This window comes from Equus przewalskii, chromosome 2 (genome assembly GCF_037783145.1).
Source record: "Equus przewalskii isolate Varuska chromosome 2, EquPr2, whole genome shotgun sequence".
NCBI classification, from domain to species: domain Eukaryota; kingdom Metazoa; phylum Chordata; class Mammalia; order Perissodactyla; family Equidae; genus Equus; species Equus przewalskii.
In genome coordinates this window covers 91,588,884-91,615,123 of record NC_091832.1, presented here as the reverse complement: position 1 = coordinate 91,615,123, position 26,240 = coordinate 91,588,884, and the positions used below count along the sequence as shown (strand labels likewise).

Sequence of the window (26,240 nt, the reverse complement as noted above, 5' to 3'; positions counted from 1 at the left end):
ATGTCCTGCAAATTTACTGAATTTATTTATTAGTTCTAACAGTTTTTTGGTGGAGTCTTTAGAGTTTTTTTGTGTATGTGTGAGGAAGGTTAGCCCTGAGCTAATATCTGTTGCCAGTCTTCCTGTTTTTGCTTGAGGAAGATTGTGTCTGAGCTAACATCCATGCCAATCTTCCTCTGTTTTACGTGGAATGCTGCCACGGCATGGCTTGAAGAGCGGTGCTAGGTCTGCACCCCGGATCCAAACCTGTGAACCCCGGGCCACTGAAGTGGAACACACAAACTTAACCACTACACCACTGGGCTGGCCCCTTTAGGGGTTTTTATGTATAATATCATATCATGTACAGACAGTTTTAGTTCTTCTTGTCCAATTTGGACGCCTTTTATTTCTTTCTCTTTCCCAATTGCTAGGATTTCCAGTACTATGTTGAATAGGAGTGACGAGAGTGGGCACCCTTGTCTTGTTCCTGATCTTAGAGGAAAAACTTTCAGTTTTTCATTGTTGAGTACGATATTAGCTGTGGGCTTGCCGTATATAATCTTTATTATATTGAGGCATGTTCCTTTTATATCTCACTTGATCATGGTGTGTGATCCTTTTAACGTAATGTTGAGTTTGGTTTGCTAATATTTTGTCAAGGAGTTTTGCATCTATGTTCATCAGATATATTGACCTATAATTTTCTTTTCTTGTAGTGTTCTTGTCTGGCTTTGGTGTCAGGGTAATGCTGGCTTTGTAAAATGAGTTTAGAAGTATCCTCTCCTCTTCTATTTTTTGGAAGAATTTGAGAAGGATTGGTAATAATTCTTCTTTCGATGTTGGGTAGAACTCACCAGTGAAGCCATCTGGTCCTGGACGTTTTTTGGTGGGAGGTTTTTGATTATGGAGTCAATCTCTTTACTAATAATTACTCAGTTCAAATTTTATGTTTCTTCATGATTCAGTCTTGGTAGGTTGTATGTTTCTAGCAAGTTATCAGTTTCTTCTAGGTTGTCTAATTTGTTGGCATATAATTGGTCATAATAGTTCCTTATGATCCTTATTATTGTTGTTATCGATTATAACATCTCTTCTTTCATTTCTGATTTTATTTGAGTCTTCTTTTTTTCTTGGTCTAGCTAGAGTTTTGTCAATTTTGTTCATCTTTTCAAAAAATATGCTTTGAGTTTCATTGATCTTTTCTCTTGTCTTTTTAGTCTCTATTTCATATTTCTGCTCTGATCTTTGTTATTTCCTTTCTTCTACTAACTTTGGGCTCAGTTTGTTCTTCTTTTTCTAGTTCCTTGAGGTGTAAAGTTAGATTTTTTTCTTTTTTGAGGAAGATTAGCCCTGAGCTGACTACTGCCAATCCTCCTCTTTTTGCTGAGGAAGACTGGCCCTGAGCTAACATTTGTGCCCATCTTCCTCTACTTTATATGTGGGATGCCTACCACAGCATGACTTTTGCCAAGTGGTGCCATGTCTACCCCAGGGATCAGAACCGGCAAACCCCAGGCCACCGAGAAGTGGAACGCGTAAACTTAACTGCTGCGCCACCAGGCCAGCCCCAAGTTAGATTGTTTATGTGAGAGCTTTTTTGTTTGTTGCTATAAACTTCCCTCCAGAATTGATTTTGCTTTATCCCATAATTTTGTTATGTCATGTTTCCATTTTCATTTGTTTTGAGATATTTTTTATTTCACTTATGATTTCTTCTTTGACTCATTGGTTGGTCAGGAACATATTATTTAATCTCTCCATATCTGTGAATTTTCCAGTTTTTCTTTTGTAATTGTCTTCTAGTTTCATACTGTTGTGGTCAGAAAAGATGCTTGATATTATTTCAGTCTTCTTATGTTTATTAAGACTTGCTTTGATCTATCTTGGAGAATGTTCCATGTGCACTTAAGAAGAATGTCTATTCTGCTGTCTTTGGATGGAATGTTCTGCATGTCTGTTAGGTCTACTGATCTAATGTGGAATTTAATCCCAGTGTTTCCTTATTGACTTTCTATCTGGATGATCTGTCCATTGTTGAAAATGGGGTATCAAAGTCCCCTACTCCTATTGTATTGCTGTCTATTTCTCCCTTCAGATCTGTTAATATTTGCTTTATATGTTTAGGTGCTCTGATGTTGGGTGCATAAATATTTATAATTGTTATATCCTCTTGATTAATTGATCTCTTTATCATTATATAATGACCTTCTCTGTCTCTTGTCACAGTTTTTGGCTTATAGTCTATTTCATCTGGTGTAAGTATAGCTACCCCTGTTCTCTTTTGGTTTCCATTTATAGAGAATCTTTTTTCATCCCTTCACTTTCAGGCTATGTGTGTTCATAAAGCTGAAGTGAGTCTCTTGTAGGCAGGATAAAGTTGAGCATTGTTTTTTTATCCATCCAACCACTCTGTGTCTTTTGATTGGAGAATTTAGTTCATTTACATTTAAAGTAATTATTGATAGTTACGGACTTACTATTGCCATTTTATTAATTATTTCCTGGCTGTTTTGTAATTCTTCTGTTCCTTTCTTCCTCTCTTGCTCTCTTCCTTTCTGATTTGATTTCTTTCTGTAGTGGTATGCTTTGATTCCTTTCTCTTTATATTTAGTCTATCTATTATAGGCTTTTGCTATGTGGTTACCATGAAGCTTACATAAAACATCTTATATTTATAACAGTCTATTTTAAGCAGATAGCAACTTAACTTTGAATGCACACAAACACTCCACATTTTTACACTCCCTACTCATTTTATGTTTTTGATGTCACAATTTATATCTTTTTATATTGTGTATCCATTAACCAATTATTGTAGTTGTAGTTATTTTTAATACTCTTGTCTTTTAACCTTTGTACTAGAGTTGTAAGTGATTTACCCTCCACCATTGCAATATTAGAGTATTCTGAATTTAATTATATATTTACCTTTCCCAGTGAGTTTTATCCTTTCATATGTTTTCATGTTTAACATCCTTTCATTTCAAATTGAAGATCTCCCTTTAACACTTCTTCTAAGGACTGTCTAGTAATGACAAAATCCTAAAGCTTCTGTTTAGAAAACTTTCTCTCTCCTTCAATTTTGAAGGACAGCTTTGCAGGGTAGAGCTTTATTGGTTGACAGTTTTTTTCTTTCAGCACTTTGAAGATATCATCCCACTCCCTTCTGGACTGCAAAGTTTAAAACTGCTCCTTATGGTCCTGTAGGATGTGTGAATGCAGGTCCCGTTGGCTATCAGAGCTAGGTGATTTGGGAGCCTGTCTCTCAGGTGGCAGCCACAAAAGCTGGGGTCCCAGATGTGTGTACAAGATCCTTCTAAATGAATGCTGGCAATCTGGTTTTTATCATTGGAGCAAGTTGAAGTGGAAAAGCAGGAGAAGTCCCCATCAGCGCACCAGGGCTCCAGAGAGGATCATAGCCAGCTCCTAGATGTGTGCTAAATTAGAAGCTGGGCCCTTGGGCATCAGCTTGTAAAGAATGGAGTCAAACCCCTTCTTGGGAAAGACTGGAGACAAGTGTTTTTGCCTGCTCACTCTGCACTGCACCCTGGAGGGATAGCTGGGGTGAGTGCTCATGTACTCATTAAGAACTGCTTATTTGTTTGCTATAGTCCTGTGGGTCTTATAGATGCAAGCCCCATTGGTTTGCAGAGCTAGATGTTTTGGGGGCCCAGCTGTCAAGTGGAAGTCTTAAAAGTTGGAGTGCTAGATGTCCAAATCCTTTGCTTCTGGGGGAACAACTTGGAATTGAGGGTTCCCTCTTGATTGTATGGCACTGTGCTGGGCGTAGTGTTTATGGGGTGAGTGTATCTCAGCCTTTCCTACCCATTTCAGTGTGGCTATTTTCTCATTCACCTGATGTGTAGGAGTCACTCAGTTGGCTTCTGGATTTCTTTCAGCATGAATTTCTTTGTGTGTAGCTACACATTCAGTGCATCTGTGGGAGTAGGGAAGTTCAGAAGCTTCCTATGTCACTATCTTGGTCACAAAAACAAAACTAAAACTTATTTTTTTCATTAAGAAAAAAAGCGTCACTCATGGTGACCTGGGCTAGAAAACTCAGTCTTCAAGAACCAGAACCAACTATTTCTGGGTCAATTACCTCATAACCTTAAGTATACAAGCTTTAAGGCTTATTTAAGGAAGGATGTGGGATCATTTATAATCCTGTAGACTGTGACTCTTCCACCAGGATCAACTCAAGACCTTATTATGAATTATATTAAAGTTTTTTCTGGTTGCGATATTGTCAGCAAAGAGCTCAGCCAACCTAACCAAGATCACTTGGGGGTGTAGCACAGGAAGGAAGATGAATATAATTCATCTTTTTTCCCTTTGCTAGGTGCAGATGAATTAATTATAGCTCCCAGAGAACTATTCCCTGTGCTTAAAATAGTATCAAATTTTCCATCCAAGTCTACTATGAATAGAAGCAATTTGACTTGACATTAGGGCAGAGCTTTGGAATCTGGAGATGACACAGTCTACCTTTGATTCTCTGCAAGGCATCAGTCATCTTGGGCTCTCAGGCCCTAGTTTTTTCTCCATAAAATGGGAATAAAATGTGCTCATTCTTTTACTTCAGGAGGTTTTAGGGGAATTATTTAAATGCCATTTTTAATGTGCTGAGTATCTCAAGTGGAAGGCAATAATGTGAGGGAATTTGGGGGAAGAAATCCACTTACTATGAATTGAGTTATTTTCTGAGTTATTTAGATAAGATACAGAATGATCTTTAGGTTCAGAATCAGGACCATCTCAAGGCCTGTCTTTTGGAAAAGTGCTACAATTCATTTCTACTAATGACAGCTTACCCGTAGGAGAACGAGTCTTGGCCATGCTCTGAGGTTTGAGTCCCATCTTGAAAGACTCATTTTGCATGTAAGGACATTTAAACTCTTTATGTAAATTCTTATATTATTTTTGTAAGAAGACACTGGACATTTACCACTAGATGAAAACTCAATGCTTTGGTATATAGTTTTCTCATAAAATAACCCATGTCTTTATTTTTCCTTGCAGACAAAACAGTGTGGAGTTTTACCCCGCATTCATGATTACATTGTGGATGGCTGGGTGGTATTTCAACCAAGGTAATTTTAAAATATGGTCAACTCTGTCCTAATGATGACTACAGTTCTTAGAACTATTAAGGAGCAGACATGTAAACACACATATCCTGATCCTGGAAATTGTTTTAAACAAAATGAGCAATGTCTGTGCATCACAGAGCACTGTTCTGCAGGTACACTAACTCTGGCTTCATTCCAATTCAGTAGTTTTTAAAAAACTTGGAACAAACTATGTTGGGCACTCAGGATGAAAATGACACAAGATTTATCTTCAAACCTAACACTCTAAATTCTAATTTATCTGCAAGAACAGAACACAGAATTAACAATTCACCTTAATTATTATAGCTAACATTTGTTTAGCACTTACTCTGTGCCAGGTACTATTTTTAAATTTTATACATATATTATCTCCTGCATGGGTTTCATAGGATTAAAGACCTTCCTATGAGGTAGTTTCAGTAATTAACTTCTACTTTACAGATAAAGAAACTGAAGAACAGAGAGGTTATTTGTCCAATTTAACCTTCACCGATGTAGGAGAAAGTTAGCTTCCAAGTACAGAGCGGGATCTATAGGTATTTGACCCAACCATCCATGTCTCTTTTCTTAAGAGTTCCGGATGATGCAGTGCTATTGTTTGTATGTAGCAACTTTACAAACATCTCCTTTCTATCTGACTGGGGTCTCCCTGGTGAGCTGAAGGCTTTACCCAAACTCTGTGCCTTTCACAGGGGGTTGGACCAGCACCAGCTCCCTTAGTTGGAGAAATTCAATCCCTTTGCTTTCTGATAGTTCTCACTGCCTCATTTAAGTTTGACATTTGATTGCTAAGATTTAAATAAACCAAAATCTAGCTGTTTTCAAAGGCAACCCTATCCCTTCTTGTAATTTTTGCCGTCAACTGAGGAATTTCAGATAATATATCCCTCAGAGAACGACTTCTTAACTTTATTCCAATACACATTTTTGTCCCTTAAGGGCATGAATGGAGGCCATTGTTTCTTGTCAGGTGAGACCACATCAACAGCTAATAAGAAAAGTGCCTTTTGATAATGGGACTCAGTCTCTGTCATTCGACCCTTTCGATTTCACTGTGATGAGCTGACTGAGGCTGACTGCCTGTCAGGAAAGGATTTCTCGGGTATCTGCGTGTCATAATTTTCTTTTCATTCTTTCTCACCCAGAGTAGGTAGCCTATTAACTGCCCTGAACAGTTCTCCTTGGCTTTGTGGGAGTAATCATTAGATAGGAAGTTTCAAGACCTCAACATGCTCACAATCTCTCCACTTCCTCAGACGCCAGGTGGCCCTGCCACCCTTTCTTCTCCAGCAATTGGCCCTCTCGTTCTCATCCTTCCGGCCCCAAAGCAAATGTCAGCCCCTCAGGAAGGCCTTCCCCGACCCCTTTCTACAGGTGGCCTCTTCCAGTGCCCGCTGGCCCATTTCCTCTTCATTTCTTTCAATGCACATTCAGATCTGTAATTTTCTTCTCATTTTCCTCTTTGTTTGTTGTCTGTCTCAGCTGGTAAACTCCATAAAGGCAGGGAGCTTGTATCTACTTCACTGCTAAGCCTAGTTCTTAGAATAATACCTGTATATGGTAGAAACTAGAGAAAATGTTTGTGACTGAATAACTTAACAAATTTAATTCTGTCTAACCTACCAGAGTCCCAGAGATAGACTCCAAGTGTGTACAAGAGGGCTCTGGCAACTTGTATCTGTGAGGTGCTGAGGAAGAGAGAGGGTCCCTAATGTAGGGAGGATGTGATATTATTCGTTGGACAGGATGGCAGAACTTCATGCCACACTTTACGTTTCTTTCAGGTAAAACTTATATACAATGAAATGCCCAAATCTTAAGTGTGCCATTTGATGAGTTTTGACAACTATATACACCTATGTGACCCAAAACCCTAACAAGATATAGAACATGATTGCCACCCAGAAAGTTTCCTCATGCCTTTCCCAGTCAACCCCTTTCAGAGGCAAACACTGTTGTGATTTTTTTCATCATAGTTTAGTTTTGCCCATTCTAGAACTTTCCATAATTGGAATCATACAATATTGTACTCTTGTGTGATGCTTCATTTACTCGGCAAAATGTTTTTGAGCTTCACTATGTTGTTGTGAGTACCTGTTTCTTTTCATTGCCGAGTGGTATTCCATTGTGTGGTTATCATAGTTTGGTTATCCATTCTCCTGTTGAAAGACTTCTAGGCTGTTTCCAGTTTTTGGCTAGTATGAATAAAGCTGCAATGAATATTCTGTACAAGTCTTTTCATGGACACAAGCTTTCATTTCTCTTGTTTAAATACATAGGAATGGAATTGCTGGGTCAAAAAGTATGTTTAGTTTTACAGGAAACTACCAGAGCTTTTCCCAGAGTGGCTGTACTGTTTTGCATTCCTACCAATAATGTATGAGGATTCCAACATCGCCAACATTTTGTGTCATCAGTCTTTTTAGTTTTAGCCATTCTGGCAGGTGTGAAGTGGTGTCCTCTCATTGCGGTTTTAAGTTGCAGTTTGCTAATATTGAATGATGTTGAATAATGTTGAAAAAATGTCTGTATGCTTATTGGTACCTTTGTCTATCTTCCTATGTGAATTGTCTATTCAAATATTTTGCCTATTTAAAAATTAAGTTGTTCTTCCTTCCTTATTGAATTGTCAGAGTTCTCTATATATTCTGGACATGAGTCTTTTGTCAGATGTATGTTTTATGAGTATTTTCTCAGTCTTTACATCACATTTTGAGAGACTGCCATCAGACTCTCCATCTTCTCTATTTTTTTCTCTATCTCTATAGTTTTTGCTACTTGTCTGGGTCTGTTGTACATCTATGCCCGTCACCAGTATTTCTGGGGATATTCAGAAGCTGCTAACAAAAGGTAAGGAGAACCCAAGAATTGGGTGTTTAGGTAAAAAGTAGCAGGATGGAGTTTGAATTAGTTTCCTCTTCCTGAGAGTATTAACAGCACTGATGGTTGTGATTGCAAAAGAGATTTATGCTGCCTGAGGCCAAGTCTCACCAGGCCGTATGTGATTAGATGTGAGGCAGAACATGCAAATATAAAACTGTGCACTGAATGTGCACTCCTTGACCACCACATTTTAAATCCTTGCAAAAATGTTGCACTATCTCCAAGATGTTACCAAGGAAATAATCCTGCCCAGCTTTGATAATCCTTTGAATGTTCAAAGGAGCCAATTAACCTCTGTGGTTGGCTTCCCCTTTATGTGATGAATCAAAATTTTCAAATGGCAAGAACACAGAAGTTCTAGATGGTGTTAATGATGAGCAGCCTACTTTAGGACTCCTGGCTTCATCACTGTAGCCCTGTTTATAACCTCTTTCCCTCATATCCACCCTGCAGGATGACTGGTTTCCGGTTGGGTCTGGGGATTTTGGCCTTGTTGGCCATCCTGGGCGCCCTGGGGATTGCAAACAGCTTTCTGGATGAATACCTAGACCTCAATGTTGCCAAGAAACTGAGGCACTTCTAACTTTTCCCCTCCCTTTGCTCAAATGCTTGCAGAAGATGTTTCCACTCTGAAGCTTATATGGTGTCACTTGTTCAATTAAAAAAAATGAAAGTCTTCGTTTTGTTTTTTTTGAAATGGCTTTGTAGAAACATACCGGTTAGAGAATATACATTTCCTGTTTGTTTAAGAAATGAAGTTTGCTCTGAGCCCTGGTTATAGTTGTCAATGCTAAAGTTGTGCTTGTGTGGGGAGGAACAGCCTGACCTGTATGCTGGACTTTCTAGGGACCACTGCCATCACTCATCTCTGAGACTGCTTCTCTCTTATGGAAAGCTCCGCACAGACACTGATAAGGCAGCTGAGCCCACTTCACTGGTTGCAGGAAAGCAACAGATGGCTGCGTGTCTGGGAAGTCAGGCAAACACATAGAGTAGCCAGAGAAGAGAGTGATCAACTAAGAGCACAAAACAAATCCGGCTGTGAAAATGGACTTCATAAAGAAAAAAGGAAAAAGAGAAAAGGTACATCGTTTTCAAGGAACCATCCAGAAACCAGGGCTCAGTGAATATTCTTGCCCCTGGGGAGGGGAAGGAGGGTCATGGTCATGGTTGGAGAGCCTAGGCTGGTTTCCACTGCACTCTGGGTGTCATGTGGGGTTTGGGGCCGGCTGCTGTTGTGACCCTGAGGTGCAGTCGCCGTCTAGCACAATGCAAATGACCTTTCTTCACTTTCTTCATCTGTAAAATGGGAATGAGTCCACTTCACAGTCTTCAGAGACCTTAGGAAAGCAGAATTATGAGCCTATATAACACATTTTAACATCAGGAAAAGAGCTCTCTGTAGATTTTTCCAAAGAAAGTTGGACAGCCTTGCGTCTGGCGTGGGCATCTTCCAGAAGCTGTTTATTGGAATTTTTCTTTTTTATGGGTACAAAGGAAGTTACAAAGCCTATGAATAATAGAAAAAGAAATAAAGGCATTTAAACACTAGTGCTTCCAGAAAAGTAGAGGAGAAGACATGACAATCCCTTGCATCTAAAATAGCAGTACTAAATGTCTTAAAGTATACGGAGAATGTGTTAGTCTGGGATGGGGTACCTGGATACAAGTCCGGTTCCCTCACTCACTGGCTGTTTGACTCCAGACAAGGCATCTGGTCAATAGAGGTAGTGCAGCAGGAAGTGAAGACTCCAGAGCTAGACGTTAAACCTGTTCTACCACTTGCTGGCTATGCTACCCCAGCACTTTGTAGCTCTCTGCCTCAGTTTTCTCTTAGACAAAATGGGGCTAATATTTTAAAATGCTGATTCTATGGTATTTTTACTTTTTAGTATTCTGATTGGTTATGGTGATTTGTATTGTGACATTTTAATTATTTTATATATTGAAGACAGCGAAAGAAGAGAGTGCACAAATCTTTGACCCGAAAGTGCAATTATTTGCATAATCATATACTTTAGAAGTGGGGGGAAAAAACCCACAACTTTCCAAATCTTACACTTGAGGATTTTAAAACAATTTCTATTTTGCATCTAAATTGGAACAATTTTATAGGTGCAAATTATAAATACACACACACATAGTTTGGTTAAACAATATATGGAAAAAGAAAATGGGTGCACCAGGATATTGGACCTTTGTACCTTTAAACATCTGAACTATAGAATTTATTGCCTTTGTTCTAATTCTTTTGTCACCAAGGCAACCTCTTGATTATTTTAATTTCTATAAATTCGGCTACAGAGAGTAAACATGCTGGCCACGGAGATGTGAGTTTCTGATCTGTTTGACAATTACATATGTATTTTTTGTATATTAGTAAATTGACTAATTTTATTTTCAGAAATCAGATTCATTGCCTCAAAAAGTCAATGTTATGAAAAAAGGGATGGAGAAGAACTTTTCTGTATTAAAAGTCTTTACCAAAAAAAAAGGCATATGGGGCTGGTCCCATGGCCGGGTGGTTAAGCTCTCGTGCTCCGCTTTAGCGGTCCAGGGTTTCGCCGGTTCGAATCCTGGGCACGGACATGGCACCGCTCATCAAGCCATGTGGAGGCAGCGTCCCACATGCCACAACTGGAGGGACCCACAACTAAAAATACACAACTACGTACCAGGGGGGCTTTGGGGAGAAAAAGGAAAAATAAAATCTTTAAAAAAAAAGGCATAAAACAAAATGGCAATGTTGGAAGACATTTGGGAGACAATTGGGCAATTTGAATATGGAGTGAGAATTAGATGATATGACGGGGTTAATGTTAATTGTGTTAGGTGTGATAATAATGATATTGTGGCTAGAGAAGAGAATGTCCTGATTTCTTGGAGCTGCATGCTGAGAGGTTGAGGGATGAAGTGGTTGGAGGTGTATACTTTGAAATGGTTCTGCAAAATATGTATGTGAAGCATATATGGTGAAGTGTTAGCAATTATTAAATTGAGTTGGTAAGTGTATAGTTATTCATTGTACTAGTCTATTTTTCTGATTGTTTGAAAATGTTCACAATGAAATTTTTAAAAATCTGAAGCAAAGTTAAAATCTAAAATCAAGTTCTTGGTAGCTCTGAATGAACTTTTTTTTGAGGAAGATTAGTTCTGAGCTAACATCTGCCTCTTTCTGCTGAGGAAGCCTGGCCCTAACATCTGTGCCCATCTTCCTCTACTTGATATGTGGGACGCCTACCACAGCATGGCTTGCCAAGCGATGCCATGTCCACACCCAGGATCCAAACCGATGAACCCCAGGCCACAGAAGCAGAATGTGTGCACTTAACTGCTGCGCCACCGGGCCAGCCCCTGAAGATTTTTTATGTTGAGTGCTGTATGCTTGATTTGGGATCTATGGTATGGATAGAGCCGCAGCATTAGTGCTGGCCCAGCAGCTGTCCTGGACATGGCAGGGACACTGGGGCCATGTGTGTGGAAGCTGTTGTAATGACCTCTGCCTGTTGCATGAAATGAGACGGGTGTCTGTGTGTGGTAGCTCATCCAGAGGACACTAGACCTTAGAACTTAAAACAAAAAACGAGACTAGAGGAGAAAAGCGAAGAGAAAAGAAGAGGAAAAAAGACGAAAAAGAAAATAAGAAGAAAATGGGCTGGTTATGCAAACAAGCAGCCCTGCTCTCTTCCCAGGGGTTTTTCCTCCCCCGCTTTTCTTCGCAGGTTGGAGGTAGGTGGGATGTGGCCAAAAAAGTCATTAATAAGGAAAAAATATCAGGTCATTTGTTTTTCACTCTTTTTCTCCAGACACAGTCTTCCTTTAAGAAGGCCAAAGACAGAAATAGCTCATCTAATGCTTTTGAATGTTCTCTAAGTTTCAGCCATAAAATACATCTTTCTCACTGGGGCGGATGCCTAGTGACTTCCTGGATAGATGTCTATTTTCGCCCACCTTCTTCTTCCATCACGCACTTACTGCACTGGGATTTCATAAAGGTCAATACAATTACATATAAGAAATCGTTTTAAAGGAGAAAGGTATTGCATTCACCTAGTGCAGAACAAATTTCCGTGTAAATAAAAATATTTTATTTGAATTAATCAGGACTAGTGGGATCATCCAACTCTTCTCAGAGCTTCATGTTTTCACTTTTGACATCAGCCTTCCCACACCCCAGCCACGAATCAGCTTATTTTTCCATCCCATGGTACCTGGTAGAGTACTGAGCCGGTATTGTTGGGACAAAGCCCAGTGTCGCATTGTTTTCCACAGTGTTACTTGCCAGCCAGTCTGGAAGCACAGCCCACGGTGATAGAGCTGGCCTCTTCTTCTACGATCAAGTTCATTCTTTCCCTTGGTTTGTATATATTAAAACTCACCTTTGTTTCGGATCTATTTTTGGTGATGACTTTATTCTGCTCTGGTGGCCTATTTTTCTGCTTCACCCAGTCAGTTTTGAAATGTGTTGTGTTACTATATTTTTAATGTTTGATGGCACGTCTTGGGTCAGGTCTTCTGGAAGTGGAGGGGTGGATTCACATGTGTGTGATTTGTTCATGAAGGGCTCCTAAGAGGGAAAACGGGACAGAGACAGGCAAGAAACCAAACAAGGGGCAACTTCAGGCAAAGTCCCAGCCTCTGCCTGATCCTGCAGGGGGCGCTGGAGCTCAGATCCCATCTCAGGGCTTGTCCAGGCAAGTTACTTTCCCCCCAATATATTCCTTGAGTTTCCTTCCTTTTTCAAGAAAAATTTTACTATCAATTTTCCAAGTCCTCTGAATGAACCAGGGGGAATGAATTGTTATGGTACTGAATCTAAAATGGACTTCAGTATGTTCCTTCCAAAGTTGACTTTGCTCTCCTCCCTTTGCCACAGCCCCCGGAGTGCAAATTTAGAATATTCTAGCTGTGTGGTTGAATTAAAAAGGCTGGGAATGACTGACTGATCTCTTCTGTTACATGAGTGTTTAAAAAAATGACACCAAACTTTTGAGACAAGAACTGCAGTTAATCAATTAAAACTCATGCATAATATATCTGCCTAATTAAGGCTGGAGATCCAGTGACAATCCTAAAAGAAACTAAACTTTGCATTGATTCAGATAACAATCTTTTATTCATTTTTTTTTCCTTTAAAAGTGGTATGTCAACATCACTTCATTTCTACATTTCAGAGTTCTGTACATTTATTAAAAGGAAATAAGCAATGCTCAATGTACAAAGTAAAAACAGAAAACTAGAAAAATCTGAATAAAATGGAGCAAGTTGCCATAGGTCATACAGTACAAATTAGTCATTAGATGTCATCTGAAGTGCAATACCACTGCTGTGACGATGAGTTAAGGAATGAAATAAAAATACTCTATTTTAAACAAACAGTATATATATATTTATATGTATATTTTTTACAGATAGTAGACCCAGTGATATCTGCAGTATTGTAAAAACTTATTTACAAATAACTTTTTTAGACATTACATATACATCAGCACCGTAGGAAAAACAAAACAAAACAAAACAACCTTATTAAAATCTACCTCTCTATTTAGTTGGTCCCAGTACTGAACATTTGGAGGAAGCTTTGAAAAGGTAACGAAGTGCCCCCCTCCCCATCAGCCACCTCCAGTTTCTCATCATTGCTTATATATTTATTTCCTGTACCTTTCAGAAAAAGGTAATTATGTATTCTGTTTCTTGTTTGTTTACTTCTTTTTTTTTTTTTGGTTTTCATCTGTTTCCACTCAAGAGTTTCCTTGGTGGTGTCCCTCCCCGTGCAGGGAGTTCACAGTCACCCTGCCACCACCTCTTCCCAGAGGGAGCACAGCCCCTGCCTGGGCTCTCACCCACCTGGCCCGCTCTGGCCTCCATCCTGCCCCTTGCTGAGTAGATCCACAGTCACGCGCCACATCACGTTCAGGTCAACGATGGACCGCACGTATGACGGTGGTGCCACAAGATTAGTACCATACAGCCTAGGTGTGTAGTAGACTATATACCATCTAGGTTTGTGTAAGGACACTCTGCGTTTGCACAATGATGAAATTGCCTAAGGACACATTTCTCAGAATGTATCGTGTTGTCAGCAACGCACAACTGTATAACCTTGGTACACGGCGAGCACATCTGGGGCAGTGTTTGCCTGCCTGCCGCCTCACTACATCCTCTGCCCCCAGCCTTCCATTCGAACCCCCCTTCTCAGGACCTTGCCCTGAGTGCAGCCAGTCCTGCTCCCCACAGCCCCGCCTGGGCTCTGGCGAGGCAAGTTGCATGTGAGTGCACAGAAGGGAGCCAGGCTTTCGTTCACGCAGGGAAGGAGTGGTAGGAGAAAAGCACACGCCCTTCTTACTCGGGACAACAATAGGCCACATGGCTTCCAGAAGAGGACAGTGGGAGGGGAGGCGAGGACTACAGAGACAAGCCTTAGATAGAAGAGGTTGTTGATCCCTTCCGGCAGTCTCCGGTTAGGGCAAATTTGAGTGAATTACAAGGAGAACAACTGTACAGAACTTTGGAAGTGGATGACTCTGCCCATATGAAATGAACCATATCTTCCTCCTTTTTATCACCAAAATGTATAAGGTGGAGCAATTGATTTTTCAGTTCCTCATCTCTCAGGATTTTAGATTTGTCTTTTCGGTGAGTAAGGATTAAGGACAAGGCCAATTTTACAGCATCACCCCTGGGATTTTCCCAAGGGGAGCCAGAGCCAGTGACCTCCAGGCCATTCATCCCTGGGTGTACCAGAGGTATCAGATGCAGCTCATACAAACCCACCATCCATCAGCAGAGCAGCCCACTCAGTTCCCAGCAGAGAATATTCACTCAACTCTACACGTTAGAGACAGAAAACTCCAGTGTCGCCTTTGCAATTCAGGCATTGTCTAAGTTCTTCTTGCATTTATTTTGACTCTGCCCAGGCTCCCTAGAGACAAAAGCTTCATTTCTTCTTGGATAGACTGTAAGGAGAAGCGAGGGCAGGCTGGAGTGGAGGCAAGGAGAAATAAAGGCAGGGGTGAGGGAGAAAGGCGGCATGCTGGCAGACACACAGCATCCAGCCACAAGTAGATGGGAACTGCCTAGACGTATAAGTATCATCCGGGCCCCCAGGAGGTTCCAGCCCAACTACGTGGAGGGATGGCCACCATGGCCACCAGCAGAGGGCTGTTCCCCAGGACAGCTGGAGGGACCCTTCTCCAAGCTTACTTGGCAATCCTTGTGAGGCAGCCGACAGCAACGCCTCTCAAATTCCTGAGGGTCATCACAGGGCAGGAGACAGGCCTGTAGGATCTGTCGTCGTCTCCCTGAGACATCTCACTGCTCTTCGTGTCTACCCTCCAAATACAGTAGCACGTCTTGAAGCCTGACATCTCTTTCCAGCCAGAGTCCAGCGCATTTCTGACCTGTGCTCTGGGCCTGCGCAACCACCCAGCAGCCTCTGTGGGACTCTCCCTGGCCTGAGGCTCTGTCACTTTTGTGTCTCCCAAGCTGCAGTCTCCGGACCTGGGCCAGGAGGGGCAGACGGATACCTCACCTTGGGCAGCAGTCCGTCTTGGCTGGCGCAGCCCTTGCTGGGCCAGGTGGTCACAGGGAATGCCGAGCACAGGGGCTTCAGACTCGTCTTCCCCACCTGCCTCTGGCGTGTCTCCCTCTCTCACAGCAGGGATCTGCATGGCATCTCGTCTCGACTGCTGTGTGGAAATCAGGTGAAATGAGGCCCCGCGGGGCTGTGGATTGGCACCTGGATCTTCCACTGTCAGCCAGCTGCAGTTTTGCTCAGTTTACGTGGGTCAAAAAAACGAAAAAACAAGGATGGGTCAACATCCTGTTTCTTTTTCACGTTAAGCTTTAACCACTAGAGTTGTGGCTCCTGGGGCCCCTCTTGACTAGGGGTTTCCAAATAATTCATCAAGCTCCTGCATCCACTCATCCCCAGGCCCACCTTTGATGATGGAGTCCACGAGGTCTGCACTGTCGGCGAGGCCAGGGAAGGAAGCCCCAGCTGCTTCGCCGCTGTAATTGTATGACACGTCCTGAGGGGGGTTCCGCTCATAGGCTTGGCTCTGGCTGCTTGCAGCAAAGCCGCCACTGGGCATCTGCTGCTGTGCCTGGGGCTGGCTGAACGCTGGCATACCAGGGACGCCCTGGCTTAGGCCAGACATGACCATCGGCCTGGCCTGGCTAGTGCCCTGCTGCCCCGGAAGTGGTGGCATCATCTGCCGACCCATCGCAGCCGGGTTGAGGGTTCTCACTGTGCCAGTGTTAGCGTCCACGACCTGGCTCAGTCCCTGTGGGAAGTGTTGCTTGGTCAGCCTCGGCTGGCCAGCTTGAAGTGGGTAGCTGGCACTGTTGTTGAATGCTCCTAACTCTCCACTAGTCCTTCCAGGCATCCCCTGTAAGCTCCTCTGTTGCCAACTCTGTGCTCCCTGCTGGACCGTTCCCATAATGCTCTGCAGCCTCGGTGGGCCTTGGGGCCTCGGCAGCACCTGGCCTACCGGCCCTTTCATCTGCTGGTGCTGCTGGGGAATGGCTGAGTTCACCAGCATGCTCTGACCAAAACCACTCACCATCCCAACCCCTTGCCCAGAGGCGGGCTGCCTCGGCCCCTGGGCTTGGTTGTGTGTGATGCTCATGCCACTTTGGTTTGGGTGCTGCAACATTTGGGTCATTCCTGTGCTCATACTGTACATTCCTGGCTGGCTGGTAGGTGTGGTGCTATAAGGTGCCAGTCCCATCTCTGACTGGGCTGCTGCTGTGGCCATTGTCCCTGGGTTCTGGGAGGGTCCCATTCCCATCATGCCTGCGTTTTGTGCCATCAACCGTGATGTTCGCATGCTCTGGAGGGCTGCTTGGCTTCTCACGGCTGCTATATCCTGGGGAGAACCTGCACGGAAAAAAAGACACACATCACTCACTCTTCTGATAAGGAATGTACTGTAACAAGTTGTTGGAATTTTCTGTGGGAGTGACAAATTCTTTTATATGAAAGGATCTACTCTGATAACAAATCCTTAATAAAAAACAATTATTCTTCTGCTTATAACATATGCTGATTATGAAAAATCTGGAGAACACTGAAAAACACAAAGATGAGAATTAAAGTCACCTGAATTCCCGCCATCCAGAGATGACCACTTCCAACTATTATTTATATATAAATAGACACACAAAAATTGGGATCATACTGGACGCATGCTTTCTAAGTTGAGTTTTTCACTTTATATACCCTGATATTATTTTTGTTCACATTTCAGAAGCAAGTTTTTTCTTACTCTTCTTGATATGATGCCATCCTCAACCAATAAGAGATTATTTTTCTTGGAGGTGAGAGGGAATTCACCTCCTGGGCTAAATTAAGAAGAAATGGATGATCACTTTGCATATTCTATTTGTGAAATGGAACATGGTTCAGCAGAGACTACTATCAATAAAGACCACTAGGCTAATTTCCCTTGAGACTTGTAGGATTTGAGAGGTTAAAGGCCATTGTTTCTGCTAAGAAGTTATTTCGATAGACAGGAAATTTTTGGATCCATTCTGTAGATTTCCACATGCTCCAGATTCTCTGAATCATAACATGTCAGTGCAAACTGGCCAGCTTCCTGAGCTAGAAAAAGAAATCATCCTGCTACTTGCTACTTGGCAATGAACTTTACACATTTCTCCAGCGAAGTCCACTCCTTCAAATGGGCAGTGACTACTTCTTTCAGTAGATCGCTAGCGTAGTTCTAATGATGCTGCTTAAAAGTTGGCCAGAGCATCAATGCCAAGTCACTCAACTCTAATTAGGCATTTGAGTGAGTCCTTCTTTACATGTTCTACGAAAATTTCCAAACCAGCCAAGAGAATAGCAATGTCACCCTCAGAACCACACTCAATGTTGCGAAGGGCTAGGAGGTACACCAAAATGCATTTTTCTATGTCTCTGCTAATGACTAAGTCTACGAGAAAAAGAAAAATAGTTTTTTCCTGGACTCTTAAAAAAAGATGCAGCATGGGAGCCAATCGATGTTATAAGCAAATCTGCTCCTACCTGGAACTGGGATGAGAAACCAGATGACAATAGTGTAACCTCGTTAAACCTGGCACCTTGGCAGATAACTGAAGCGTGGTTTTGTCTTCCGGATGGGGGTATTGATTTCTGGGTAGCATATATGTCTCCATATTTTCTTTCTTTCTTTAAGAAAGAAAATTACGGGAATTTTGATTATAGCTTAAGTTTTTGTGGCTTGAGATCAATATCATGCTGCATTGAAAAATGAAATGGTTACCGTGGGGAAACCTGAAAGATGTGAGGGAGCTCCTTAGAAATGTTTCAATTTTTTGTTTTAAGCTTAATTCTATCTAAGAGATTTAAAAAAAAAAATGTAAAAAGCTGCTGATTAAACACTGAATTGTAATCTTGTTATGAAGTTTTGTGACCTTAACGACTAAATTTGAATCAACTGCAGGGCCAATCTGATCAACTGTGGTGAAACGGGTTATTGAGTTGTTTATAAAAAAATTTAAGGGAAAAATATTGCTGACTCCGAGACTGATTGGGTAGACTGAAATTACATAGACAGACTGATGGGCTGCTGGAAACAGATGAAATGACTTTCATATTTTGGACATTTTTGTCGTATATTTATAACGGATATGTTGAGGGACTGGATATTGTCGGGACTAATTTTGTGAATGAGAAATAGCTTCCTTTCTTAGGAAGGCAAAAATGCTGCGATGCCTTTTAAAAGGTATTAAAACATTAATCCAGGGCCAGTCCCATGGCCTAGTGGTTAAGTTCGGCATGCTCTGCTTTGGCGGCCTGGATTCTGTTCCTGGGCATGGACCTACACCACTCGTCAGTGGCCATGCTGTGGTGGTGACCCACATATAAAATTAGGAAGATTGGCACAGATGTTAGCTCAGGGTGAATCTTCTTCAGCAAAAACAAAGACAACAAACAAACAAAAAAACATTAATCCAAGCCAACTTTTACTTTTACTAAGTTTAAATGACTGCTCTATCTAGTTGTAATTCTACTGGTTAAAAAAAAGAGTATTTTGGGGCTGCCCCAGTGGTGTAGTGGTTAAGTTCACAGGCTCTGCTTCAGCAGCCTGGGGTTTGCGGGTTCAGATGCTGGGTGCGAACCTATACACCGCTCATCAAGCTGTGCTGTGGCAGCATCCTACATACAAAGTAGAGGAAGACTGGCATGGATATTAGCTCAGGGCCAATCTTCCTCAGCAAAAAAAAAAAAAAAAAAAGAGGAAATTTTAAAATCAGCAATCAGCATCATATTTTTGACCTAAGAGAAACAAAAAGCCTTTTATTGGGGCCGGCTCCGTGGATGAGTGGTTAAAGTCACGCGCTCTGCTGCGGCGGCCCAGGGTTCGGATACTGGGCGTGGACATGGCACTGTTCGTCAGGCCACGTTGAGGCGGCGTCCCACATCCCACAACTAGAAGGACCTGCAACTAAGATATACAACTGTGTACAGGCAGGGTTTAGGGAGATAAAGCAGAAAAAAAAAAAAAAGATTGGCAACAGTTGTTAGCCCAGGTGCCAATCCTTAAAAAAAAAAAAGAAAAAAGGGTGATTTATTTTTAAAAAAAGCCTTTTATTAATCCTACTTCTTTATTTTTGTCTAAAACAGATATTATAGTGAGACACTGTAGTCAAATTAATTTTCTTGTCTGCTGGTTAACATCACAATGTCAAAGAAAATCTTCCAAATTTGAATAGAGATGATAACATGCAATTTTTTCTTAAAAGGGTCTATGTATTATTTTCACTCACAAGAAGCCCTATATTTGTGAAAACAAGCTTTTCCCCATGGGCATGTAACACTGCCCAGAGGCACAAAACTCAGTAAAAGAAAGACAGTTGTTAAAACCTTTGAAATGTGTGGTGGTGAGAAAACATGTAGGGTCTCACGCAAGTTATTCCTACCAGAACTTCTTTCCAAGGACAATATTTCTTATCTATAATTTGCTATTTCCCCAGATCCATAACATTATGATATGTAGGGTGTTAGTAAAATACATGAAAATGCTGAAGATAGTAAAAAGAAAAAAAAAGATCCTATAAATCATCTCAAGGATCCTAAAAAATGTCACTGGTTGTTTAGCTTTAAGTGTAGCTAAATTTTTAGGTTGATTACCTGGGGCTTGGGATTTTAGAAAAGTTCAAAGAGTAGAACTATTTTTTTTTTTTTTAAGATTTTATTTTTTCCTTTTTCTCCCCAAAGCCCCCCAAGTACATAGTTGTATATTCTTTGTTGTGGGTCCTTCTAGTTGTAGCATGTGGGATGCTGCCTCAGCGTGGTTTGATGAGCAGTGCCATGTACGTGCCCAGGATTCGAACCAACGAAACACTGGGCCGCCTGCAGCGGAGCGCACAGACTTAACCACTCGGCCACGGGGCCAGCCCCAAGAGTAGAACTATTTTAAACCGCACCCAAAGCATTCAGAATAACTCATAATACACAGGAATTATTACATTTCGGTGGGCCTCTCTATTTCAAATATAATAAACGTTGTGAACCTAGAAAACTCAAGAGACAGTCTGCTGGGTTTATCAGATTTCATGTCTTTAATTAGTTCGTAATATAAAGCACCGGTTCTCGAAGTGTGGCCCTCAGGCCAGCAGCAGCCACAACTCCTGGGAGCTTGTTGGAAATGCCAATTCTCAGGCTCCACCCCAGACCTACTGAATCAGAAACCTGGGGGGTGAGGCGGGGCCGTCTGTGTTTTCACAAGCTCTGCTGATGATTCTGATGGAAGATAAAGTTTGAGAACTATGAGTATAAACTCTGGAGGGCTCTGTGTCTGCAACAATATCTGTGCACGTAACAATGACCACCCCCTACTCCTCCCCATCCATGACCAAGTGAGAAACCTAATTCTTCCAAGAATTCTGGTACTAATTTAGTGCATAGGACACCTGTGGACAGCCCAGTTCCTTTTGCCTTACCTGTGTCAAGTCCAAAGGGGTCTGAAGTGATATAAATGTCCAGGGACGGAAGGCAGTGGGACCTACTCTAGTGCCAGTGTTTTCACAGACATTTGCCGTGAGATCTGGCAGTGGACATCAGTGGCTTTCAGACTTTTAAACCACAGCTCACAGTGTGTGATCCAGTATATGCACATTTGGGTTTATAACAGAAACAAAAGTTTCCTTTATTATGATATGTTCTGATAATTTCTTTTCTGTTGTATGTCATTTAAAAAATGTTGGTTGTGGAGAGGCTGGCCTGGTAAGCATAGTGGGAAAGTTCAGTGTGCTCCGCTTCAGCGGCCCTGGGTCCACAAGTTTGGATCCTGGGTGTGGACCTACACCGCTCATCAAGCCATGCTGTGGCGGTGTCCCACACAGAAAATACAGGAAGACTGCTACAGATGTCAGCTCAGGGCCACTCTTCCCCAAGCAAAAAGAGGAAAATTGGCAACAGGTGTTAGCTCACAGCCAATCTTCCTCATTCACACACACACACACACAAACAAAGTTGGTTGTGGCTCATTAAATTATCTTCACAAACTCCTTGTATTGCACCTCAAAGACAAAAATGCTACCTTAGATCATAAATTTTCATCCACGGTCTGTTGAGCAGGGTAACACTCGTGAAATGATAAAGTTTATATATATTTACGTATGTGCATATTTCTGTGCAAGGGGCTTCATAGCTTCTGTCAGATTATCAAAGGGAAGGTAACACTTGGGAAGTTAGGACACATGGATCTAGGTCCCATAAAAAGGACAGAGGACAAAAATCAGGATTTCTGCCGTTAGACGACCCCTGTGGCCCCCTGAACACTCCTGTGGATGAGACGGGGAAGGGTCCTCAGGCTGATCCTCCACCCCACACAGGACCCTCAGGAGCTCTCTCCACTGGAGATGGAAGGTTTGATATTTGAGTGGACTTTCTACTTTACAAAGGAATGGCAATGCTGGGCATCCAGTGCTCCCATCGCTACTGGGATCATGATTCAGAATTTCCACAAAGGGCAGCAGGATCGAGACAGTCCAATCGAACCCAAGGCCCGGTTTGTCTTCTATATTCAGTAGAGATTAGCAGTTGCTGCAAGCCAGGTTCTTGCACTTTGGTTGTTGGAAGTGAGGGCCATGGTCAGCTGAGCTGCTGGGATTAGCAAGAAAGATGTAGCACAGGATTTTTCCCCTGTGGTCACTGAGATGACAATCTAGACACAAACAAGGCTGATACTGGGCCAACAGGCACCAGTATGTCCTTATTGCTTGTTAAACTATTCAAATACTTCTGTATCTTTGGTAAAGAACAGCTGTCCCAGTCCCACCCCCACAGCCACCCTGACCCCTCCCTGGGCCCACTAGGACCTGTATGGGACCTGGAGACCAAAAGGTTAATGCCTGGCACAGCAAGGGGGCCTCCAAGAATGCTCTATGAGTGGTTGGTATACTCAGTTCTTAAATATTTTTTTCCGTTGGAGGAAGATTAGCCCTGAGCTAACATCTGTCGCCAATCCTCCTCTTTTTGCTGAGGAAGACTGGCCCTGAGTTAACATCTGTGCCCATCTTCCTCTACTTTATCTGCAGGACGCCTGCCACAGCATGGCTTGTCAAGTGGTCGGTAGGTCTGTACCCAGGATCTGAACCAGTAAACCCTGGGCCGTGGAAGCAGAACATGCGAACTTCACTGCTGTACCACTGGCCGGCCCAGTTCTTGAATATTTTTAACATTACCCGGACATAAACACAGCACATAGGGCAACGTCACTGGCTACACATTCGCTTACACTTCACAACTGGCAGGGCTACGATGGAAGAGGTGTGCACCGGCCTCACCTTGAAACTGATTGACCTGCTGCACAGGGTATGCATTCCGCTGCTGCTGGAGGTGCTGCCGGGGCAAATGCGTTTGCTGCAACTGCTAGGACAGGACAAGAAGGGGGGGATGGAATGGGGAGAGAGCACACAATTAAATATCTTGGCAGTTCCAGGAAGGCAGGTTTTTTTTCAAAAACTAAATTTTGTACTGAAGAATAACGCACATGCAGGCAAGAACACAAAGCATAAGTGTACAGTTTGATGGGTTTTCATAACTGAACACACTCCTAGTAACCAGCATCTAGAACAAGAAAGAGAACATTGGCAAGAGTCCCCCACGCCCCTTTCCAGTCATTACCCTTCCTCTGATCCTGACGGAACCACTATCCTAACTTAGCAACACTGATTAGTGATGTCTGCTTTTGTACTTTCTATAAGTGGATCTGTACAATGTGTTTGTGTCTGGCTTCTTGCACCCGTCGTTATATTTGTGAGATTCATCCGTGTCGATGCATGAAGTTGTGGTCTGTTCATTCTCACTGTTGAATAGTGTCCCATCATAGGAATAGACCACAATTTATTTACCCGTTCTACTAGTGATAGTCATTTAGAGTGTTTCCTGCTTGGGGCTGTCACGAATACGGCTGCTGTGAACATCCCTGCCCACGTCTTTTGGTGACCATCTGCGGCATTTCTGACGTGTGGACTTGCTGGCTCACGAGGAACGTGTACTCAGGGAGGCAGTTTTGATTCTGACTTTCCAACATCAGCTTGCATGTGTTCCTTAGCATTGTGGGGACCGAGCTCAAAGGGACAAGCAATGAGTTTTTAACGACCTAAATAGATGCTTCAGGTATAGGAAGATGGGATTCTCAGGGGTGATTTTAAAAAGGCTAATTTTATTCCCATGAGGCCACACTGCCTGTAAAAGACATCCCCACAAATGAAACAGGCAGCATTTACTGCCTCGAGGAAACCGCGCAGGATTCCACATACACCAGGAGCCAGGAGGCCCGCATTTTAGTCTTTCTTCTTCCACTCGCGGGGATTCTGCACCACTGGCGCTGTTACCAATACATGGAAAGGCTATTGTGATCACTATCATGCTGTATGTGAAAAGGGAAAGAAAAGAAGAGTGAGGTGGAAAGACCAGAGGAAGGGGTTTTAGGTCTCGGTCTGCATTCAAGTAGCTGCGTGACCTCTGGGGTGTCTTTTAACCTCCTTCTGTAGCTGCTGAATATTCATTAAGCACGTTTCTACAGAGAACATACAGCAAGGGCCCTGCTCCTGAGAGTGTTCATTACAAAAATAACACACACTGACCGCTTCTTAACACATGTGTTTATTTCTATTTTTTCTTTTGTTTTTGTTTCTGGGGAGCTCTATAATTTTCTTTTTCTTTCTCTCTTTTTTTTTTTTTTCTTTTTCTGGACAAGGCCAGCCAGCACTCTGGCAACCAAAGAAAAGCACAGCCTCTGCCCTATTCACCCAATCCCCTGGTGCCTACCATGGTGTTTTGCACAAAACGGTTGAAACTGTGAAATTAATTAATTGTGTGGACAAGAAACCATGCTAATTTGTTAGGCAGCATTATAAGGGCATTATTGAGAGCAAGCTGAGCACTTAAAAGCTTCTCCTCAGCCAAATGTTCCATATCAGGTAAGAATTTAACTGTCCCATTTACAACTGGGAGTGAGCCCTGGGGTAGCCTGCGGAGGGTTGGGGATGGGGCCCCCAGTTAGGAGTCAGGACGCCCCAGCTGCAGTCCTGGCTGTGCTTCTCTCTAACTCTGCGATCTCAGCTAAATCACATAAGCTCCCTGGCCTCAATTTCCTCATTTTAAAATGAAGGGACATCATGAGGTCTAATATTTCTTTCAGATCTAAAATTCTAGGCTCTGTTGAACTATTGTGAGTGGATGAGAGGTGACGTTCTGCGCTCTTTGAGAAGCAGGCATTAAATGTTAATTCACGCCTGCTTTCAACCTGCGGTTCTGATCTCTAAGTCCACTGAGAATCATTGCAGAGTCCCGGAAGATACGCAAGAACCCAAATCCTTCTGTTTTCCCTCACATGTCCTTTCAGGAAACCCAAGAGTTTCTAATATGCTCGTTTTAAAATTGAAATTGTTAGGTCACTTTCAATGCTGCTGCAGAGACTAAGAAAATCAGCTTGGCATTGATATGGCAATATTCATTCTCAAACAAAAAGTTGACAGCCTACCGCTTGGCGACCCCTGCATAGTCTGCATCAGTAAGCAATGTCTCCAGGGGCAGGTAAGATGCTACACTAACTTCAGTTTCTTCAGTGCAGTCTCTGGGTTCCATTTGTGGGATTTGTCCCTTGGGTCGCCCCCAGGATGGCTGGTACATGTGGCTGCGGCTCTTAACATCACATTCTGTGACATCAGGGTCATGTGACAGGTCCCCCCACACATTTGTGCAGTTTCCATAGAATTTTACACACATTATTCCGTGTGATCCTTAAAATAGCTACAGGAGGAAGACTGGTAAATTATTAAAACCTAACCTGGCAGAGGAGGAGAGAGGTTAGCTGGTTTTTCGAAAATCATACCACAAGCAAAAGATTGTGACCCTGAGTAAATCATTCTTCCTGGGTCCCTCTTCATTCTCTTCATACACACAGTTACTAAGGAATTATACTCATTTTTTGCAGTTTCCCATTTCCTCATCTTTTCCAGGGATCTCTGTATCTCTCTGTGTCCTGGGTCCTGAGGGGTCTCGCCACGTTCTCCTCCTCGTCTGTGGGCGTCATCTTGTGGCAGCTTTTCTCCCACTCTTCTGCCTCCCTCCTTGTTCCCAGGGTTTGGTGGACCTCACTGAGTGGGGACACTCCTGGGCTCGCACAACTGAGTTCTGCCTGGTTACCCGGCTCCTCTTTGTGCCTTGGTCACAGCAAACATATCAAAGGCCATCACTCAAAACATCAGGCACACCTGAAATTTCCTGGGATTGGCTGAGGAGAGGAGTCACAAAGCCCAGCTCCCCCTAGCAGCTCCATTTATCACTGCCTGAGAGAGATTAGCATGGTTCCTTGTCACACACCTTACGCAGGGTGAGAGGGATACAGGCTTGTTTGTACAAGAGCTGCCAGGCGGCTGACTGACCTTGGTGAAAAGGGAGATAATTACACAGCTGTTCAGGAACAAAAGCAAAAAAAGGAACATAAGTGAACTGCGCTCAACAGTACAATTTTTCTATTTGGAGGATGACTGGTGTTACTTTGAATTGCTGCTTTGATTACTAGCGACCTCAACATGCCTGAGTCCCACACAGTATCTTGTATCTAAGTGGTGGAGGATGCTTGATAAATTTCAAAATTCTGATCCTATTAGGAATATTCTAGAAGGGTAACTGTGGGGCAGAGCTCTATTGGACCTTAAGCCTTATAGGACAAGCTCGCACCTCCTATAATAAAAGAGCGCGATGCCCCGTACAGACCCCCCACAGGAGCCACCTAG

General features: G+C 42.6%; 2 protein-coding genes across 3 annotated transcripts in view; one reads left to right on the top strand and one right to left on the bottom strand.

The window, feature by feature from the left end:
- The window catches only part of MGST2 (microsomal glutathione S-transferase 2), a 30,364-nt gene extending 21,709 nt beyond the window's left edge, over nucleotides 1–8,655 (top strand). The window contains exons 3-5 of the mRNA XM_008520274.2: nucleotides 5,005–5,075; nucleotides 7,865–7,946; nucleotides 8,433–8,655. Of these exons, the coding sequence (XP_008518496.1) occupies nucleotides 5,005–5,075; nucleotides 7,865–7,946; nucleotides 8,433–8,562 (283 nt within the window). The 3' untranslated portion in view covers nucleotides 8,563–8,655. The remainder of the gene's footprint in view (nucleotides 1–5,004; nucleotides 5,076–7,864; nucleotides 7,947–8,432) is intronic.
- Nucleotides 8,656–13,072: 4,417 nt separating this feature from the next.
- The window catches only part of MAML3 (mastermind like transcriptional coactivator 3), a 395,058-nt gene continuing 381,890 nt past the window's right edge, over nucleotides 13,073–26,240 (bottom strand). The window contains exons 4-5 of one of the 2 annotated variants that reach the window (XM_070611653.1): nucleotides 22,779–22,860; nucleotides 13,073–16,860 (exon numbers count right to left, since the gene is read on the bottom strand). In XM_070611653.1, coding sequence (XP_070467754.1) covers nucleotides 15,863–16,860; nucleotides 22,779–22,860 — 1,080 coding nt within the window. In that variant the 3' untranslated portion in view covers nucleotides 13,073–15,862. Of the gene's footprint in view, nucleotides 16,861–22,778; nucleotides 22,864–26,240 lie in introns of both variants that reach the window. The other variant, XM_070611652.1, reaches the window with a different exon arrangement.